Source organism: Balaenoptera musculus, chromosome 20, assembly GCF_009873245.2.
Source record: "Balaenoptera musculus isolate JJ_BM4_2016_0621 chromosome 20, mBalMus1.pri.v3, whole genome shotgun sequence".
Taxonomy (NCBI): Eukaryota; Metazoa; Chordata; class Mammalia; order Artiodactyla; family Balaenopteridae; genus Balaenoptera; species Balaenoptera musculus.
In genome coordinates this window covers 59,807,390-59,829,749 of record NC_045804.1, presented here as the reverse complement: position 1 = coordinate 59,829,749, position 22,360 = coordinate 59,807,390, and the positions used below count along the sequence as shown (strand labels likewise).

General features: G+C 39.4%; 1 protein-coding gene across 1 annotated transcript in view; it reads left to right on the top strand.

Moving 5' to 3' along the window:
- The first annotated feature begins 3,707 nt into the window (after positions 1–3,707).
- DMXL2 (Dmx like 2) overlaps positions 3,708–22,360 on the top strand; it is a 148,755-nt gene continuing 130,102 nt past the window's right edge. The window contains exon 1 of the mRNA XM_036838187.1: positions 3,708–4,570. Within this exon, the coding sequence (XP_036694082.1) occupies positions 4,484–4,570 (87 nt within the window). The 5' untranslated portion in view covers positions 3,708–4,483. The remainder of the gene's footprint in view (positions 4,571–22,360) is intronic.

Here is a 22,360-nt window from a genome sequence, read left to right as displayed (position 1 = left end):
GGTTGATCAGGTTGGACAGCAAAGGCTTGGCTGTATTTCCAGGAGACTTAACCAGCCAGTTGCAACTTTGAGATGTTGCTATCAAGAAGTCATTTAAAGGATTCATGAGGGAAGAGAGGTATAGGTGCATGCAGGCTTCAGATTTTGAGTTGATACCAAAAGGAAGAGGCCTCCAATTTCACAACTGTGTGAATGGGCCAAAACTTCATGGAATGTTGTAAAATGAGAGCCAATTGTAAAATGGTTTAACTAATGTGAAATTAAAAATCCTATTGACAATCTGAGTATAAGTTTTTGTTTGGTAATGCTTTTGACTCAGTTTTTTTTTTTTTTTGGCTGCACTGCCATGTGGCTTGTGGGATCTTAGTTCCCCGACCAGGGATTGAACCCAGGCCCTCAGCAGTGAAAAAGCACGGAGTCCTAACCACTGGACCACCAGGGAATTCCTTGACTCGGGTTCTAATTTTTTTGGACGCCCCGTGCAACATGCGGGATCTTAGTTTTCTCACCAGGGATTGAACCCGTGCCGCTGCAGCGGAAGCGCAGAGTCTTAACTACCACTGGACCTCCAGGGAAGTCCCTGACTCAGTATCTAATGCAGCAAAAGTCGAAAATTAAGAGACTCATCTAAAATCCAGTAGTAGCAATGGGTTTCAAGCTTTGAAAATATGGGTTTCAGTTTTGAGGGTGAAGATTAAAGTCTTTATGACACTTAGAAACAGTGTTCATTTTTTTTTTTAAGGGAACTATTTATTTATTTATCTATCTATTTATTTATTTATTTATGGCTGCGTTGGGTCTTCATTGCTGCACGCGGGCCCTCTCTAGCTGCAGAGAGTGGAGGCTACTCTCCGTTGCGGTGCTCCGGCTTCTCCTTGCGGTGGCTTCTCTTGTTGCGGAGCATGGGCTCTAGGCGCTCAGGCTTCAGTAGTTGCAGCATGTGGGCTCAGTTGTTGTGGCACACGGGCTCTAGAGTGCAGGCTCAGCAGCCGTGGCACACAGGCTTAGTTGCTCCACGGCACGTGGGATCTTCCCAGACCAGGGCTCGAACCCGTGTCCCCTGTATTGGCAGGCGGATTCTTAACCACTGCGCCGCCAGGGAAGTCCCCAGTGTTCATTTCTTAGTATACAGCTGTTATTCACTAAAACAGTAGCTTCTATATCATATTCATTTTTTCCTGTTATTCAACATGTATTACTGTTTAGTAAAATATCTGCCTTTATGTATGAACATGATGTTGGAATTTCTTCAAATCTATTAATTTGTTGTATGTTTTGTTCCTTTTTAAAAAAAATTTTTTTTTAAATTTATTTTTGGCTGTGTTGAGTCTTCGTTGCTGTGCGTGGGCTTTCTCTAGTTGTGGTGAGCAGAGGCTACTCTTTGTTGCGGTGGGTGGGCTTCTCATTGCAGTGGCTTCTCTTGTTGTGGAGCATGGACTCTAGGCATGTGGGCTCAGTAGTTTCGCGGCATGTGGGATCTTCCTGGCCCAGGGATCGAACCCGTGTCCCCTGCATTGGCAGGCAGATTCTTGACCACTGCGCCACAAGGGAAGTCCCTGTTCCTTCTTATAAGGGAATTTATTTAAATTTATTGTATCTAACTGCTTGCTTTATAGCAGTTCTCACTGATACATGCTGTATATATAGGAATTACCCCAAATTTATTTGATACTGTGGCATGCTGTTTAGTTGCTAGTACCAAGATGCAGCACCAGTATTTGCCTTTATGGTACTTCACGCATAGTGTGGGGCTTCATTTTTTGTGTGTGCGTTTTGTTGTCTGCAATATTTTCACTATTTAAAAAAAATGTGGCTTAGTACCTTTATTCATGGTTAGTAGTATACAATTAAATATACAGAACTTGTGATTTCCTAGAACCCAATATACTGTACATAGTATACTCCGTTAACATGAGTATGTAATACTTCCACAAAACCACTGAAAATCATTTAAACACTTTCACACACACAAATAAATACATGTATACTAACAGGTTCTTTTTTACCCCATACATTTTTCATGAAAAATTGGGTGGTCTTATTCACTTTAAAATCTTGTATGTCAGTACAAGTAAAGTACTATGATTCAGGCACCCGGGACACAGAGAAAATAAGATACTGATCCTGACTTGAAATATCTACAACTCTAGTAGAAGAAACAGACACAAACCCACACTTAGATTGCTATGTGATGTGTGTGTTTCAAGAGGAAGAAGCCTTAAGGTGTTTGGGGCTAGACAAGAGAGGTTTTACTGAGTAAGTGACTTCTAAACTAAATTGTGGTTTGTCAGATCAACAAGGGCAAGGAGGGCATTTCAGACAGAGCAAAGAGCAATGACTGGGAAGATTAAGAGAACACAGTATGCCTTGGAGATAGCAAATAGCTCTGTGGGGCTGAAGCGTAGTGGGTGTGAGGGAACAGTCTGAGATAAAACTGGAAGATTAGGCAGAAGCTGTAGGGAGTGGAGATTTTAAGCAGAGAAATTTTTCCCTTAAAAAGGTTTCTCAGGCCGCAGAGCTGTGGATGGATTGGAGAGCACAGAGTTGGAAGGCAGTCAAACCAGTTAGGAGGCTTTTAGGGTAATTACATGAGACATGATGAGGTCTAAATGAAGGTAAAGGGCAGTAGGGATGATGAAGGGCATGAACTAGGGACCTCGAAAAGGGATCCTTGGATATGGACAACAGAGAGAATGGGACTGAAATTGGCTCTGCGGTTTCTAGTTTGGGTGACTGGGGGAACAGTTATGCCACTAAATGAAAATGAAAATGCCCTAGGTCATTGGGAATTATCTTTGATTCCTTCTTCCACTCAGCAGATTACCAACTTCTGCCAGGTCTTTGCCTGCAATCTTCCCCACTCTTCTAAATATTCTTCACATTGATGCGGAGTCACCTTCCTAAAGCAGCTGAGTGTATACATTTCTGCTCAGAAGCATTTGATGGACCCCCCCCCCCCCCCGCACTGCACGGGGAATGAAATCTAAGCTTCTTAGTGGAGCATTCAAGCCTCTATATGTTCAGGCTGGCCACAAGCTACCTCTTGGCTGTATCCATCTCTTGTTAACTACCATTCCTTTTCTCACCCTATGTATCTTCAGCCTTAAACATTAATCTAATCCTTGTTCCTCTAACACATCCTGTCATTTCACACTTCTAAGCCTTAGCTCAGGCTATTTTCTCTATTTGAATGCAGCGTTTATATCAGCCTCTCCATAACACTTTACCCATCCCCTTAGTCAAAAGTATTCTTCCTCTTTTGTGGTGCATAGACTTTTGTGTCTCAATCCCAACACTTTTCGCGTTCTGCCTGTTTTTATAGATAGTTGTAACTTAGTTCCTTCTACTTCCTTGCCCCAGTGACTTAATCACACACAGTATAGGCTCAAAGCCCTGTGACGAATTGAACTGGAGCAGGGATCTGATCCTTGTATCAAAGGTTAGCAGTCTGGAAAAATCAGGCGATTCTGTGAGAATCTATGACATCGCGCATGAAAAAAGAGCCTAGAGGAGTCACTCATTCCAGGGGGCCCTTTCGCTGTCTAGAACAACCGTCACAAAAGGTGGGCACAAAATAATTTGCTGTTAGGGGAGTACGGCTTCTCTATACAGTTGCAAGATGTTTTTATTGTTTACATAAAGTAAAATATCTTATGCACTGTACTTGAAAAAAGCCCTAAGGGATCTAAGATTTCCCGAGGTGAATTTTCCGCTGACGGGTGTCCTCCTGAAGTCAACTGCACTGACCATCATGCAGTATACTTGGTCATGGATTAAAGACTCATCGAAGCCTACTGGCTGTGAGTCTCCGGAGTGGGACTGCGGCTTGGCCCGGAGCGACCTCCGCTCCGCCCTGCGGCCACCCCCGCGACCGCCCCCAGCGGCCTCAGTCTGGAGGCTCCAAGGGAATTCCCGCACCTCTGCGCGCGCAATCCCGGGACAAGGATCCGCGCGGCGCGCGCAATTGCCCTGGAAACCTCTGCGCGCGCACGCGCAAACGCGGGGCGGGGGAGGACTGAGCTAAGGGTTTAGCAGCGGAAGGAGGGGTTTACCCTTCCAGTCGACCGACGCTGCCCCGAGGGTGGACGCGCGCGCCGCCCATCTCCCTCGGGTGGAGCGTCCCTTCCAGCACGCGCCCGGCCGCGCGCTCCCCAGCCCCTCCCCCTTCGCTCCCCCCACTTCATAAGCACCCTTGCCCTCCTCCCGCATTTGTGCGCCGGTGCAGCAGGCAGTGGGAGCATCCGGGCACTTCCGCAGCCGAGCGGCGATCCGGGCGGCGGCGGCGGCGGCGGCGGTCGAGGAGCTCCCATGGCTGGGACCAGGCGGGGAGAAGGCAAAAGGGGGGCGAGGCCTTAAGCCCGAGCCGCGGCGGGGTGGGTCCCGAGGGAGGCGGAGCGGGAAGCGCTCTCGCGGGCGGAGGAGGGCCGGGAGCGGGGCTCGTTGAGTCTCTAGTGCGTTCGCCTGGCCAGCCGGGGCTCCGGAGATGCATCTGCATCAGGTCCTCACCGGAGCTGTCAACCCTGGAGACAACTGCTATTCCGTGGGCAGCGTCGAGGATGTCCCCTTCACGGTGAGCGGTGTCCGGGAGCCCAAGGGGGAGTGACCGCGGTCTTTACGCGGGGGCCAAGACCCCCTGTCCCCGGCCCACAGCTCCCCGGGAGGCTGCGAGGTGTTGGTAGGCCCCACCCGAGTCCCCTTTGCACCCCAGTTTAGCGGGGCGGGCCGTGGGACTGTGATTCCTGCGGCTGCTGTAGGAAATTGCCAGTCAGGGGAGAGGTTTAGGAATCCACCGCACTGTCCGCCCTCAGCAAACGGGCCCCGGGGGTGACTGCACCAGACGGTTCCTCTCCTAGGATGGCCCTGGGTCTGCGGTGGAGGAAGGTGAAACCTCTGAAAGCCCAGAGCGTCCGTTTCTCACCTGCGTCCGTTTCGCACCTGCTCTCGGCATGGAGGCGCAGAGACTCGGTCTTGTCTCGTCTCGGAGCGTGGAGGCGATGCTGCGCCTGGCTCCCCCTGCCCGTTGTGTTAGGGCATTGAGGAGCCGCTGGAGCAGGTGGCTTTAAGCCCAGCCCTCCGTACCTCCTGATATGCAGAATCTTAATCCCAACAAGAAAATGGAAAAATTCATTCTCTGCCTCCGAGAAATTTAGAATGGAATAATTAGAGTGACAGTGGCCTGGAGAGCTCTTATTTATCACGAGATCACGGTTTGGTAACCTCCCTAGATAATATTTTAATCCGTTTGCAAGGTAGGCTGGTTGGTTTGTTTTAAAGATAGCGCAATGTGAAAATTTTATGACAGTGTTTTTCCTGTTTGTGAGATTAAAGTGTATGTAAACGATAATGTGTTAGAACCTCTTAAAAATCTGGATGAAATAGACATGTTTCTCAAGGAGCCTGGATGGATTAATCCTTTTGAGAATGGAATGTTGTTAGTATAGCCAATTCCAACCAAGCTCTAGAGCTTCATTTACCCACAGAGAGACTCCCATGGATTAACATGAGTTTCTTTTTTGTGTTAAATTTAGACATGGTCCTCCTCGGAAGGAACTGTAGACAATTAGACCTCGATTAAATAAACATTGTTATTAATAACCATTCTCCTTGATGAAATTGGAAATAGCATAATGGTATGCTTTTTAGACAAGGGAAACACTCTGATCTGATGTCTGCTTTCCAGTAGCATGTTTTTAAAGCTGCAGAAATAAGAAAAGCTCCTGCAAAACTGCAGAATCATTATGTAGCACAGTGCGTTCAGGAGCAGAATTTATCTATCATTGTGATACATTAGAAATAACCCCATAAGATTGCTTTTTGGCCATTTTAATTTTAAATGTAATCAACTTGGCTTTGTACCAGTTTAGAATGAACCCTTAAAAAATATAATTTGCCTGACTTATATTGTTAACACCTATCCCTATCAGTGGTGTTATCTGTGTTTTGTGTACTTGTGACCTAAAAGATCCATATAGTGTTGAGCTTGGGCTTCAAGTGTGTAGACAATTTGGGGGGCATAGAGAGAAGAAATTTCCCTCTCCCCTAGTTGTGTATGTGGGGAGGAGGTTTCCCAGGGTTAGACGAACAGGCTTTCTCCATCAAGAAATGAATCTGGAATCTTGGTTTATGGGTTATCTCCACACTATTATGGTCGTGGTAGTTTTCTGTTTCCATCTAAGGTAGAGTGGTGTCTCATTGTGAGGCTGGTATATAGGGCTAAACAGGTTCAGGTGCAGCCTGGAAAAGCCAGTGCCAGAACCATTAGTGCTGCACAGGTGTGGTTATGCTGTAGGCCGCCCATGACCAGGTCCTTGGAATCATTTTCAGATCTTTTCCACCTCCCTCTTTCAACCTGTCACCAAATCTAGCTGACTCTCTGCAGTGACTACCAGATTTACCCCTTTTCATGTCCTTAGTTACCAGCTTATTTTAGAACCTTATTTGTATTACTTAATATTAAAAACTTCCAAACTGGTTTCCTGACATCTCTGATCACTTCAGTTCATCCTCCACACAGCTGCTGGTATAATAATCTTCAAATAGCGTTTCACCATATCATTCTTGGCTGAAGAATATGTAGTTGTTTCTAAGAGCTGTGGTGTGAAATTTAAATTTGTCAGATATTCTTCTGCCATCTTTGACTTTACATTTGATTATATATACTCCTCATCTTGGCCCCTTTGCTGTAGACATATCAATCTTCTCACTCTAGCCTACATTTTTATGTTGCAACAAGAGAATCCTTGCTTTTTGTTTTCCCAAATAATGACTCAAAATTTACCTGGTTTAGGATGCCTGCCTGTGACACTGATTATTTTGGCCCTTTGGCATTTACACACCCATGTTGCACACCATCTCATTTTAATATCTTAGTTTTTTTTTAAATATTTATTTATTTATTTTAGTTGTGCCTGGTCTTAGTTGCGGCATGTGGGCTTCTTAGTTGCGGCATGTGAACTCTTAGTTGTGGCATGCATGTGGGATCTAGTTCCCCTACCGGGGATCGAACCCTGGCCCCCTGCATTGGGAGCATGGAGTGTTACCCACAGGACCACCAGGGAAGTCCCAATATCTTAGTTTTGAATGCACTGATCCAGTTATAATTTTGCCTTGAACTAGAAATGTCCTTTTGGACTCTGAAGAACAGAGTTGCTTGAAAAAAATGAGAACAAGTTGTTTTCAAGTACTCAGGAATCAGCTAACAATTATTTCAATGCCTGTGTTAGTATAGTAAAAATGAAATTAAAAAAAAAGGTAAAACTCCTTTATGTAGAGCGTGCCATTTGATTTGTATAGCAATCAGATGAAAAAACTTTAGTTCTGGGTCAGATGACTAGCAAGAGGACCAGCCGGGACTGGAATGGAGGTCTTGTGACTTCTCATCTGGTGGGCTTTTCTCTGTAGTATGTTTCTTTCCTGTCAGAGTTCTTGCTCTGAAGGGTGTGTATATGTGGGGAAGGTCTAGACATGGCCAGTGTAGAAGGTAAGACTGTCTTGGAGCTAGCCAGTGGTAACCTGAGGACCTTTTCAAAATAGGGCAGATCATTTATTTCAGAGTCTATAAGCAAAGTTTTTGAAAAGGAATTGTTCTAAAAGAATTTTGAAGTGTTCATGACATTGTAATTGAAAAACAGTCTGTTATATATATATATATTGCACTGTGCATGGGAGGTGGTGGGTGGTGGTGGTGTGATCGGCTGGGCAGTGAATGTCTGCTTGGTTATGTTGTCAGGGCACGATCTCTACTGTGTTGACATGTTGGTGCAGTTGGTAGTGGACAAACCCAGTGATGAGTACTTTTAGTGCTAGCACTTTTAGCGCTAGCATGTGTTGGTTTTCACTTGTGTTTTGGCAGTTCGGAGTTTTTTAAAACACTCAATTGTAATTTTATAAATACACTTGTATAAGTATCACCTTTTGATCATTCTGTTCTTTTCAATGTAAGATCTAAGTTCTGGGAAATATTGTTATCCTGTAATAAGTCAGGTCCCAGGTAGTCCAAGGTTGATGTATGAGCTTTGTTGTAGTTTATTTTGCCATCGAGACATTTCCAACTACCTTCTTACAGGTAAGTGGATGTTTTAAGGCTTAATGGAACAGATAGTTTAAATTTCTCCTTATTTATGTTGTTTATTACTTTCTGAAAATAGTCCTTAGTTTTTTTTTATTTTACTTTTCTGTAAGCATTAGAATATTAATTAAAATAGTGATGGTACATGATGATTATTAATATAATTAAAGTATTTTTTTCACCTAAGGGGTACAGACTATATTTTCAGACATATAGGGGCAGTTGATGTTACTCCATTCTGATATGAATTCAACACATTGATGAAAAAAGTTTACAAAAATTAGTAGGTCATTTCCACTTTCAGGGGGCTTATAATATACCGGCAGAGAGAAAAAAATGATGTACATAATTACAGTGTAAGTCAGATGAAAGAGATCACATGTAGTTGGGAAGATAAAAGATTTCATGGAAGATTGACACTTGGAAAGACAGAGTAGTATTAGGCATTTCTAGATGGTAAGAACAACAAAAGCCAAGGAGTGGTGTGATATAAAGGATACATTATTGGGTGACTATTCCTTCACAAAAGTGATTAAAAAAACAAAACAAAACACAGGACTTAAAAAAAAAACCCACAGGGCTTCTTTAATAAGTAGCGAATACTGTTAGAATTTTGAAAAATATGATTTGCAAACATTACCCTTAGCTTTTTAGGAAAATATATTTGTATTCTGACATTCTTGACTTTTGTTGTTTTTGTTTTTTCTAGTAGTGAATGAAATGAATGAAAAAACATTTATTTAAAAGTTAGAAGATAATGTTATGTTACATGTTATATATGTCATATATTAACTCTTTTTTTGGGCATTTAGATATATTTTAATTCTACTGTAGCATAATAACATTCTAGTCCTAGAATTATGGCAACACCGAACTTTGAAAATAATCAGCTTGTTTATACATTTACAAATGTTTGTTGAACACATGGATGTCTGTGGCTCTGTGGAGTTAAAAAAAAATAATAAAAAGAACAACAAAAAAATAGCCCGGATTTCAGGGAGTTTATTAAAAAAGTTTAGGAAACTGGTAATCTATCTACTAGGGGAGTTAAGACATATACTTAACCACAGCAGTTCAGCTGTGTGGTATTTTGAGGCACTTAAATTCTTGTGGGAATTCAGAAGGAATAAGAGATCACTTTTGGCCAGGGGAATTGGAGAGTTGGACAGAAAAATGCTTTTGTACTGGCTGGTTATCAATAGGTATAATGACTTTACCTATTGACATCCTATGCTGAGAATAAAGGGAAAGACAGAAGTGAAGAATTTAGAACAGGCTTGTTTCCCAAGAGAAATTGGCCCATTTATTCTTGGAGAGTAGCTTCTTGTTTATTTAAATTGATATCTTTTAGAGTGTGTGGCCTTGTGTTTGGTGTCAGCCTGTAGGTGAATATGAGGTTCTATAAGTTTTTACTTATGTCCCTAGGTAGATTGTTAATTAGCCTGCCTTCTAGAGTGAGAAGACTCCTAGCAGCTACCCTGAAACTCTGGTATAACCCCAAATAATGCCTCCTCAGAAATGGGAAGTCAGAGACCAACTACTTATATGACATTGGCCAAATCGCTGAAACTTTTTAGGTTTTTCATCTGTAAAATGAGGTTCTTAAATTAGGTTCTCTTTAACTATTCAGACCTTGGATGGCATTTATACAGACCTCTCTAGAGATTTCCAAGGGGCAAAAGAGAAAATGGACCAGAAACATAAAGTGACTATGGTGAGGATATGGGTCTAGCGTCTCTGTGCCCCGCCACTTGTATGTATGTACAAGATTGTTGGTCAGACTTTACAGTCAGGGAGCCTGACTTCCTTTCTGGCTCAGGGATTAAGCCATGCAGAGCCTTTGTGAAGTAGTGGTTCTTCTTCGGGCTCACAGTTGAGAAGGAGGCTCTTGTTTATGATTGTGTCCTCAGTATCTGGTAGATGGTACTGTCAGAGTACAGTGCGGAGTGGGAGATGGGCCAGGGTGATGGTGTTCAGCCACCCACTAAATAGATTTACTCCTTTACTTTCTGTTCTTAGCTTTTTGAGTATTTGAAGGATGACTTTAGAAATTATCTAAAATATTGATACAAACGAACTTATTTGCAAAACAGATATAGACTCACAGACATAGAAAACAAACTTATGGTTATCAAAGGGGATAGTGGGGGTGGGGGGAGAAAAATGAGGAGTTTGGGATTAACATACACACGACTATATATAAAATAAGTAAACAACAAGGACCTGCTGTAGAGCACAGGGAACGATACTCAATATCGTGTAATAACCTATAATGGAAAAGAATCTGAAAAAGAATATATACATACATATGTATAACTGAATCACTTTGCTGTACACTTGAAACTAACAACATTGTAAGTATGTAAATACTTCAATTAAAAGAAGAAATTATAATCAGTATCTTAATTTGGATCTTGAGAAACTTTTAGAACAAATCAGAGTCTCAGTATTTAATCATCAAAAAGAGTATAGGATGTTGGGTTACAGCCGTAATGGCGCAGTGGAAAAACAAGTCATGCCTGACCAATTTAATTTCCTTCAGTGATAGAAAGCAAGGCAGTGTTTAAAAGGGGATAATAATAGAGAATATCTGTAATTCAGATTCAGTAAGGCTCTTCTAGCTTGTGGCTTATTTTTTAAACAAGTTTGGAAACCAAATATTTTAATAGAAGTTTTAGGGTTTTCAATCTTTTTGAGTTTGTAGAATCCTTTTTCATTTTATTTTTGCTCTGGAACTCTAATTTATGATATAACAGGATAGGACTTGTTATTGAGGAAGCAGGGAAGCAGGTGCAACTTTCACAGGTGGTGTGACTGTATTTTCTTTCTCTTAGAGATAGCTCATGTAACCCTGACACTTGACGTATAATATGTGAAACCAATTGACTGTGCTTTTATTCTCAAACTTTCTCATTTCATGATTGCTAAGGGCTCCTTTAATGCTCCCCTTTCCCTCCATCCTAAACACCTAAAAATATGGTTAGCTTATATCTCTTTGATGGAGAAGACACTAGGTATAAAGGGGTCACTGAATAGAACCAGACTCCTTTAAACACTACACGATAATTTGGTGGGGTGATTTGAAAGGCATAAATATCATCCTCTTAGATTATCATTGGAGATGTGTTCCTTTAGGGCTATTCCTCTAAAAATTGAGCCCACTCAGGAATAATATTTAATTTAATTCATGCTAAGTCATGACGTTTTCCTCTTGTGATTTTAGAAAAAACCCAGGAAACCTGAAACTATATGGGCATTATGCAAGGGGGCATAGATTGGACCTCCCCTCCCCCAAAACATAAAAGTTTTGGCTTAGACTAAGTTCAAAGACACACATAGCTTATATGGTCGCTTCATTTCAATAACAAAATGCTGACATTTTCCTAGGAGTAATGACTTCGGTTTTGTTATATGCTGGCACCTTCCTCATGTCTTCTCTGGCCTTGACTATATCTGTACTTAGGAGGATCTAATCAGAAGGAGATTCAAATTATTATCATGTACTCTAACCATAGCATCTTTTATATGGATGAATTGTCCGTGTTTCCAGGAAAGGCCAGTTCCTCCATTGGTACCGATGATCTTAAATTGGGAGTGATTTTGTCCCCTGGGACGTTTGGCAGTGTCTGGAGACATTTTTGATTGTTGACAAGGTTGTAGGGAAGGACTAGCATCTAGTGGGCAGAGGCCAGAGATCCTGATAAACATCCTATTATGTGCAAGACAGCTCCCCACAATGAAGAATTACTCAGCCTAAAATGTCAATACTGCTGCAGTTGTGAGAAACCCCAATATCCCAGGTCCCATCCCCTCTTATCTACTCAGGGGCATTGCTCTAACAGTTTCTCCTTTTCTGTCCTGTAAAATTGCTTTTTCTTCCTCATTGAAATAGTTTCTTTACTTAGCTCTCCTGGTTGTCGTTTACTTCCCTTAAGTACTACTTCTTAGCCTGATTTCAGATTTCTGTATCCAGCTTTTCTTTGACATCTCCCTTTTGAATGTCTAATAGCTGTCTCATAACATTCTCTTCCTCCAGCCTTCTCTAAATCAGTAAATGGCTACCTTACCTTTTTTTTTTTTCCCCAGTTCCCTTGGAATATTTCACTGTTTTCTTTCATTTACACCCCAGATCTAATGTTGGCAACTTCTGTTGGCTATACCTTCAAAATGCATCCAGAATCTGTCCACTTATCACCTGTGCTGCTACCACCCTGGTCCAGGACACCATCATCTCTTTCCAAGATTATGGCAATAGGCTCTTAGCAGGTCTCCTTGCCTTGTCTGCCTTTAGTCTTATACTTCTTCAGTTTATTTTCAACATAATAGTGGAATGATCCTGTTACTGTATGAATCAGATCTTATTAGTCTCTCGTTCAGAACTTTCAAATGACTTCTTTTTTCACTCAGAGAAAAGACCTGAGTACCTTCAATACCCTTTACTGCTATTTCATTAGCACCTAGAACAAAAATTTATTGGGTACAAAATAGTACCCAATAAATTAATAAATGGAAAGGGTGCTTAGTGTAATATTCAACATCCTTAGAGTAAATATGGTGACCACTTTTATAAGGCTGTTTTTTACAGTACTTTTTGATATAGATCAATGGCATTAGGCCATATTTAGATAAATGAATTTTATAGGATGGGGACAAGGAGAGCTAAGAGAATACAATCCAGGTATAAAGCTTTGCTGGTCTGGTTTAATCTAAGGATGCATATTAATGTATTGAGAGGAATTGACAGATTATGTGCCTATTAAGCAGTTCTAAAATTTTCACAATTTTGCTTTTGAACGACTTTAATAATACAGAAAAAATTAGAGATTAACCTAATACCTGGACTGTAGAGATTTTTTATTTTAAGAGTTACAGGTTTTAAAAAATAGCTGAGCTGGGCCTGGAATTGAAAATTGAGGAGCCTGACAAAGACATGATTGAGGTGGTTGCCCCACCTGGGGGTAAACTGAACTCAGCCAAAGGAGTATTCTTGATTAGAAGCAAGATTTTCTTTAGAAAGTAATTTTAAGAATGTTGGGAATTCCCCGGTGGTCCAGTGGTTAGGACTCCGTGCTTTCACTGCTGAGGATGAGGGTGCAATCCCTGGTCGGGGAAAGCTGTGGGGCGCGGCCAAAAAAAAAGGAAGAATATGCTAATACATAGACAGATGGAACATTTAAACATGGCTATCATTTTATGCTGGAAAAATTTTCTATAATCAAAAGCCCAATTTGGCCATTAAAACCAAAAAGCAAACAAAAACCATAAAGAACTCAATTTTTTGTTTTAACATTATTAATGTAATATCTACATTGTGGAAAACTCATAATTCAAACAATGTTGAAATATAGAAAGTAAAAAGGAAAGTTTCCTTTTCCTAGTAGAATTTTGTTTAGCCTAACTTTCTGGTCATCCTTGATTCAAAAAATATTTGAGCGCCTAGGCATTGTGCATACCCTCTAAGGCAAACCAGCTATTAAATATGCACTGTTGTACGCTGTTGGTGTATGTTGTTTTAAGCTATAAACTAGTTAAATTGGTAAAGTAGTTGAACAATAGCCCTTCTTTCTGGCAGTATTTAATAGTGCCAGTTGCATGTGGTTGATATATAGAAACGACAATTTTTTTTGAAATGGAAGGATTAATATCCATCTTGTATGTTAAATTGGTATATGAAATGAAATGTTTTACGGTTTAGATCTAGTATAGGCATTTCAGATCTAGGAATTAAAGGATTTAATCAAAGCTACACAGCAGACCCTGTGGCAGCATTAAGACTGGAACCAATAAACAAATGGGACCTAATTAAGCTTAAAAGCTTTTGCACAGCAAAGGAAATCATCAACAAAATGAAAAGACATCCTGTGGAATGGAAAATATTTGCAAATGATATGACTGACAAGGGGATAATTTCCAAAATATATAGGTAAAAAAAAAATATCAAAAAAACAAACAACCCGATAAAAAAAAAACGGGCAGAAGACCTGAATAGACTTTTTTTTTCCAAAGAAGACATACAGATGGCTAACAGGCACATTAAAAAAATGCTCAACATTGATAATTATCAGAGAAATGCACATCAAAACAACAAGATATCACCTCACACGTGTCAGAATGGCTATCATCAAAAAGTCTACAAATACATGTTGGAGAGTATGTAGAGAAAAGGGAACCCTTGTACACTGTTGGTAGGAATGTAAATGGTGATGCAGCCACTATGGAAAACAGTATGGAGGTTCCTCAAAAAACTAAAAATAGAACTACCATATGATCCAGTAGTTCCACTTCTGAGTATATATCCAGAAAAAATGAGAACACTAAGTTGAAAAGACACCTGCACCCCAATGTTTATAGCAGCACTATTTATAATAGCTAAGATACGGAAGCAACCCAGGTGTCCATCAACAGATGAATGGATAAAGAAGATGTGATACATATATACACAATGGAATAGTACTCAACCATAAAAAAGAATGAAATTCTGCCATTTGTAGCAATGTGGATGGACCTAGAGAATACTATGCTTAGTGAAATAAGTCAGAAAAAGACAAATACTGTATATCACTTATATGTGGAATCTAAAAATTAATGTAAACAAATGATATGCAAAACAGAAACAGACTCAGATATAGAAAACAAACTAGTGGTTACCAAAGGGGAGAGGGAAGGAAGGAGGGAGGGAGGGGCAAATTAGAAGAATGGGATTAAGAGATACAAAGTACTATATATAAAATAGGTAAGCAACAAGTATATATTGTAAAACACAGGGAATCATAGCTATTATCTTGTAATAACTTTTAGTGGAGTATAACCTATAATTATAGATTATACTCCATTAAAATACTGAATCACAGTGCTCTACACCTGAAACTAACATAATATTGTAAATCAACTATACTTCAATGAGAGAGAAAAAACAAAGACCGGAACCTGAGGCTCCAAGTTCTTTTTTCTCCCCTTAAAATTTAAAAAGTAACACATGCCCTTGTAGATAGTTTGAAAAATGTAGAACAAAGATAAAATCATTTGTAATTGTACAATCCAGAGATAACCCCTCTTACCATTTTGGTAAAGTGGACAGAGGCCTCATGGAGGAGGCTTATTTGATTTCAGAATGCTTATCTGTATTTTTTTCCTGAATGAGTTTTGGGTAGTTAGTTTTGTAAGAATTTATTCTTTTGTGTAGATACTCAAATTTATTAATTTAAAATTGTTCACAGCGACCTCTTACTATCTTTTTAAGGTTTGCAGCATCTGTTATATTGCTTCTTTTCTCTTTCCTATCATTAGTTATTTGTGGCTCCTCTTTTCCTTCAGTAGAGGTTTATCAACCTAATTAATCTTTTAAAATAACCCACTTCTAACTTTACTAGTTCTTTCTGTTATATATTTATTTTCTATTTCATTAACTCTTATTCTTGATTTATTATTTCCTTCTTTCTGCTTTATTTGGATTAGTTTTGCTGTTTTCTTCTTAATTTGTTGAGATAAACATTCCAGCCTCTTTTTCTAATATATACATTTAAGAATGTATTATATTCTTAAGACTTACATTACCTGCATACCACAAAGCTATTTTTAATTTATTTTTATTTATTAAAAATTTTTTTAAAATTGAAGTACAGTTGATTTATAGTGTTTCAGGTATACAGCAAAGTGATTCAGTTATACATATATGTATATTCTTTTTCAGATTCTTTTCCATCATAGGTTATTACAAGATACTGAATATAGTTCCCTATGCTATAGAGTAGGTCCTTTTTGTTTATTTTATATGTTAATTCAAAATTCCTACTTCATCCCTGCCTCCCCTTCCCCCTTTGGTAACCATAAGTTTGTTTTCTGTGTCTGTGAGTCTATTTCTGTTTTGTGTATAAGTTCATTTGTATCTTTTTTTTTTTTTAGATTCCACATATAAGTGATATCATGTGATATTTGTGTTTCTCTCTCTGCCTTACATCACTTAGTATGATAATCTCTAGGTCCATTCATGTTGCTGCAAATGGCATTATTTCATTCTGTTTTTTATGGCTGAGTAATATTCCACTGTGTGTGTGTCTGCTCTCTAATTGTGGTGTGCGGGCTGTAGAGCGTGCAGGCTTAGTTGCCCCACGGCATGTGGGATCTTAGTTCCCCGACCAGGGATCGAACCAGTGTCCCCTGCATTGGAAGGCGGATTCTTAACCACAGGGCCACCGGGGAAGTCCCTTTTGTGTTTCATTCTTGAAAGACATTTTTGCTTAGGTTGCATAGGTTGAGGATGGCAGTATTTTCAGCATCTTGAAGATATCACTCCTTTATCTTCTTGCCTCCACTGTTTGTGTTGAGAAGTCAGCTGCCAGCTTGTTGCTTCTTTAGAAGTTGTATTTTAATTTTTTTCCCTCTAGCTGCTTGTAAGGTTTTTCTTGTCTTTCTGGTGTTTTACTGTGTTGTGTCTAGGTGTCCTTTTTTTTTTTTTTAATCCTGTTTGGGACTTTTGAAATTTTTGAATCTGTGAGTTGATGTATTTCATCAAATCTGGAAAATTTTCAGCTAATAGCTCTTCAAATATTGTCTCTGCCCCATTGACCTCATGAGACTAATATATTAAATATATTAGGACTTCCCTGGTGGCGCAGTGGTTGAGAATCCACCTGCCAACGCAGGGGACACAGGTTCGAGCCCTGGTCCAGGAAGATCCCACATTGCTACGGAACAACTAAGCCCATGCACCACAACTACTGAGCCCCCACACCACAATTACTGAAGCCCACATGCCCTAGAGCCTGCGTGCTGCAACTACTGAAGCCTGCGGGCCTAGACCCCGTGCTGTACAACAAGAGAAGCACTGCAATGAGAAGCCCATGCACCACAACGAAGAGTAGCCCTTGCTCGCAGCAACGAAGACCCAATGCAACCAAAAAAAAAAAAATATATATATATATATTAGACCTTTTCCCTTTAGTTCTATGTCTAAAACCCTCTCTACTGTATTTTCTTTTCATCCTTTTTAGAATTCTAATTGGTTTTTTCTAATCCATTTGCTAATCCTTTGTTTGTTTGTTTGGCTGCTTCGGGTCTTAGTTGCTCTTAGTTGTGGCACTCAGGATCTTCGTTGAGGCATGTGGGATCTTTCGTTGCGACTCAGGGCTTCTCTAGTTGTGGCCTGTGGGTTTTCTCTCTTTAGTTGTGGCACGTGGGCTCCAGAGTGTGTAGGCTTTGTAGTTTGCAGCATGTAGGCTCTCTAGCTGAGGCTCAGTAGTTGTGGCGCTGGGGCTTAGTTGCCCCAACGCATGTGGGATCTTAGTTTCCCAACCAGGGATTGAACCCATGTTCCCTGCATTGGAAGGCAGATTCTTTACCACTGGACCACCAGGGAAGTCCTGCTAATCCTATCTTAAGTCATGTCTAATTTGCTGTATTGTACTTACTGCACTGACTAGTCCTACATTTTGTTTTGTTTTGTGTATGCCCTTTATAAGATTGAAAAAAATGTCCTTATATTCCTTTTTTGCTGGAAGTTTTTATCATGAAGTCATCTTGAATATTGTCAAATGTTTTATTTTCATTGATATGGTCATGTGATTTTTTTTCTTCTTTAAACTGTTAGTGTGGTAGATTACATTGATTGATTTTTTGCAAATAAAATCAGCCTTGATATAAGCCCCACTTGGTTATGGTGTGTATTATCCTTTTTATATAGGGCTAGATTTGATTTGCTAATATTCTGTTGAGTGTTTTTGCATCTATGTTCATTCTTGATCCATCGTCTTTTCCCCTCATATTGGTTTTGTTTGGTTTTGGTATAATTGTAATGCTTGTTTGTAATTGTAATGAGGTTTCATAAAATGAGTTTGAAAGTATTCCTTCCTTTTCTATTTTCTGTCACGGATCAAGTAGAATTGGTGTCATTTTGTAAATTTTAGTAGGATTTTCCAGTGAAATCATCTGGGTGTTGACTTTTCTGTTTCAGAAGGTCTTTTTTAAAGAAATTGAACTGTAGTTGATTTACAATATTAGTTTCAGTTGTACAGAATTTTAGGGTTTTATCTACGCATTCAATTTCTTTAACAATTAAAGGACTATTAAGGTAACGTATTTCATTTTGGGTGTGTTTTTGTAGTTTCTGGTTTTGGAGGAATTAGTCTTTTTTTTTTTTCTATTTCACTGTCATGTTTATGTGTATAAAGTTGTTTATAGTATTTTATTATCTTTTTAATGTTTGCAAGATTAGTACTGGTATTTTCTTTTATTCTTTTTTATTTTTTAAAATAAAAAAATTTTTTTTAAAGTTATCTTTTTATTTTTCATTAATTAATTAATTAATTTTTGGCTGCGTTGGGTCTTTGTTGCTACACACGGGCTTTCTCTAGTTGTGGTGAGCGGGGACTACTCTTTGTTGCAGCACACGGGCTTCTCATTGCTGTGGCTTCTCTTGTTGCAGAGCTCAGGCTCTAGGCGCGTGGGCTTCAGTAGTTGTGGTGCGCATGCTCAGTAGTTGTGGCTCGCAGGCTCTAGAGCATAGGCTCAGTTGTGGCGCACGGGCTTAGTTGCTCCTCGGCATGTGGGATCTTCCTGAACCAGGGCTTGGGCCCATGTCCCCTGCATTGGCAGACGGATTCTTAACCACCGTGCCACCAGGGAAGTCCCAATTTTTCTTTTTTCTTTGGTGTTGGTAATTTATGTCTTTTCTCTTTCTGTGTGTCTTTCTAGAGGTTTATAAGTTTTATTGAACTTTTTCAAAGAACCAGATTTTTATTTTGTTCACATTGTATATTGTTTTCCTGTTGTCACTTTGATTTCTCCTTTTATCTTTATTATTTCATGACTTCTGCATGCTTTGAATTTGTTTTTCTCTTCTTTTTCTAATTGATTAATATGGAAGCTTAGATTACTGATCTGAGGGTATTCATACTTCTATGGCATTTTTATAGTAGTCACTTTAACGTGTTTGTGTGTTAATTTCAAAATCCGTGTCTGTTGATTGTCTTTTCCCATGTGAGTTGAGATTTTCTTAGCTCTTTGTATGCTCAGTAATTTTGCATTGTTACCTGGACTGTTTAAAATATTGTGTTATGAAACTCTAGGTCTTGTGTAAAGTCTATGGAGGATGTTGATATTTTGTTTTAGCAGGCAATCAGTTTATTTGGGTTCATGCCAAAAGTTCTGACCAGCCTTCTATAGGTTGTAGTTTCAGTGTGAGTTCCATTTTCAAAGGCCTTGGCAGTGCTAGTTGGATATAACCTGTGTACGTGCCACAGGTGGCCAGTATAAGACCTGGGCAGTGGTATCTCCTGTAGTTCAGATCTCAGAGGTGTTTATTCTGCTGTGTTAGGTATGATCTGTGCATGTGCTGCCAGGGGATGCGCCCAGGAGTTTATAAAAAAGTTTATTGGGTTGTTCTTCCGAGCTCTTCCCTTTTTGTGATTTCTGTGGTACTTTCTGTTTTGCTAGGGCTCCCCTTGGTGGTTCTCTGGCTGGAAAGTTGAGACTTTAGTTAACCCTGCTCTGTGCTTCCTGTGACTGTATTTGTGTTCAGTGCCAAGCAGCAGTAGGACAGAGAAAGAAAAAAAAAGCAACTGGGATTTCCCCCACTCTCTTGGGATCATAGCTCTTTATATTGGAGCTCTGGGATTGCTTGGGGGCTGGGATGTGAGAAAATGGAGAAAAGAAAAGAAAAAAAAAGGATAAATGGGGAATTTTCTCTCCCTCTCTTTGAAAATTAAGAGTCTCTTCCTACTTTTTGAACCAAAAATAAATGGCTTCTCCTGGAGGTCTTTTTTTGTGTGTGTTTTGGTTTCGTCCTAAGTTTAAACTCTCTGCTAATACAGTGGATTTCAAATTCTGTTCTTACTTTGTTCATCTACTACCATTTACTTTTCAGAGTTTTAAAATATTTGTTCCATGCATTCTGTCCATGTTTTATGGCTGCATTCAGTGGGAGAGACATATTGTTATTCTTACTTGGAACCAAAGCTATGATACCATTTTTCATATCATCAAAAAATATCAAGGACCAGCAATAAGTCTAATAATACATGTAGAAGATTTCTGTGGGCAGAATTAATAAAACTTTATTGAGAAACCTAAATAAAGGGAGATAAATACCATGTTTATGGACTAGTATAAAGATATCAGTTCTTTCCAAGCTAATTTATAGCTTTGATGTGTTCCCAGTCAAAAACTTAAAGAGGATTTGTGCAATTTGACAGAATGATGCTAAATTTTATGGAAAGAGATAGGGCCAAGAATGGATAAGGCTATCTTGAAGAACACTAAGATGAGAGGACTTCTACCAGCTGAAGACTTGTAGAAGTTGTAGTCATTAAGGTAGTGTGGTGGTGGCCTAAGAACAAATATACCAAAGTAACAAAACAGAGCACCAGAAACAGACTCACACATTTATTGATGCCTGATTTTTTTTTTTTTTTTTTTTTTTTGGCCACACTGCGTGGCATGTGGGATCTCAGTTCCCTTATCAAGGCTCGAACCCATGCCCCCTGCAGTGGAAGCACAGTCTTAACCACTGGACTGCCAGGGAAGTCCCACCTGATGCTTGATTTATGTCAAAGATGACGTGGTAGAATAGTATAGAATGGTTGATCTTCTTAGTCATTAGTGCTGGGACATTTTCTTATTTATATAGGAAAGAAATGAAACTTGGCCTCTAGCTCACCCCATACACAAAAATTAACTCCAGGGAGATTACAGATCTAGGTGTGAAAGACAGAACAATAAAGATTTTAGAAGACAGTATAGAAAATTTATTCATGACCTTCAGGTTGCAAAATATTTCTTAAACAAAACACCAAATATACCACAATTATAGATAAATAATTTATGATGTGAATCAGGTTTCTCATAATTGAAGAAGGGAGTTCAAAATATGGAATGTAGGAAGGCTAGAATGAATCCTGTGGTAGATATAATCAGACCAGAGACATCTGTGTGACTTCATATGTATGTGTGTATATCCATATATGTATATGTTATGTGTTTATAATGTGTGAGTCTGTTTGTGTATATATATATATTTAGAGAGTGAGAAAGGGAGAGAGCAATGATGTATAGGTATAGAGGTGTATAGATATGGTGGGGATGTATGCATGTCCTGGATGTCATTGCTTTTAAACCTTTCAATGGAGAGTTGAAACTGTATGTGGATGTCTACATACACACACACATATGCATGTGTGTTCAAGTGCACGCACACACACGTCTGTTTCCTAGTTGGTCAGCTGAGAGGGCCTAGACACAGTTGGTACTCCAGTAGCAGAAACATAACTGGCATCAAGATCTTGTTTTCTAAATACCATTCTCCACTAAAAAGAAACAGCATTCCTTGGAGAAATAGCTGATTCTAGGTTGGATGATAAGCCTAGATAAGCCTGGAATCTCTTATGCCAGAAAGTAAGGAATTGTTAAAGAATGACGAGAACATGTCAAAAGAAGACAGGGCTAGCTTGAAGGGTTCCTACTGGCCAAGTCTGGGACAGTTGGAATATGAAAATAAGTGATAGTAGTGGATTATCACCCTTTGAATGAGGTAAGAACTCATGATCTTTAATATAAAAAGTACAAAAATCAATAAGAAAACTCAGGGGGAGGGATAAATTAGGAGTTTGGGATTAATATATACACACTACTATATATAAAACAGATAAACAGCAGGGTCTTACTATATATAGCATAGGGAACTATAGTCAATATCTTGTAATAAACTTTAATGGAAAAGAATATGAAAAAGAATATATATATATGTATAACTGAATCACTTTGCTGTACACCAGAAACTAACACAACATTGTAAATCAACTACACTTCAACTATACTTCAGTTAAAAAAAAATAAGAGGGGACTTCCCTGGTGGTCCAGTGGTTAGGACTCTGTGCTCTCACTGCCCAGGGCCTAGGTTTGATCCCTGGTCGGGGAACTAGCATCCCACAAGCTGCATGGCGAGGCCAAAAAACAAAAAAAAGAAGAAAATTATCATTTGGCAGCCATCATAGTAATAACTGATTAGGCAAGAATCATCCAATGGATGCTAATATTAGTGGGTACAAGTTTGATAAGTAACAAGATATTTATATAACCTCAAAATATCTTCCCACAAAATGCTTATTAATTACAAAGGAAAAATAATAGCTTTATAGAGGAGAAACTTGTCAGATACCACCTTTATCAACTGATCGAAGTTAACATCACCAGAGATGGGACAAGTAGACAAATGTGCCTCTTAGTAAAATGCAGTGAGAACATGGCTATATTTCTATGATGTTCCTGCCCAAAATGCATAACTGGAATCTAATTATAAGG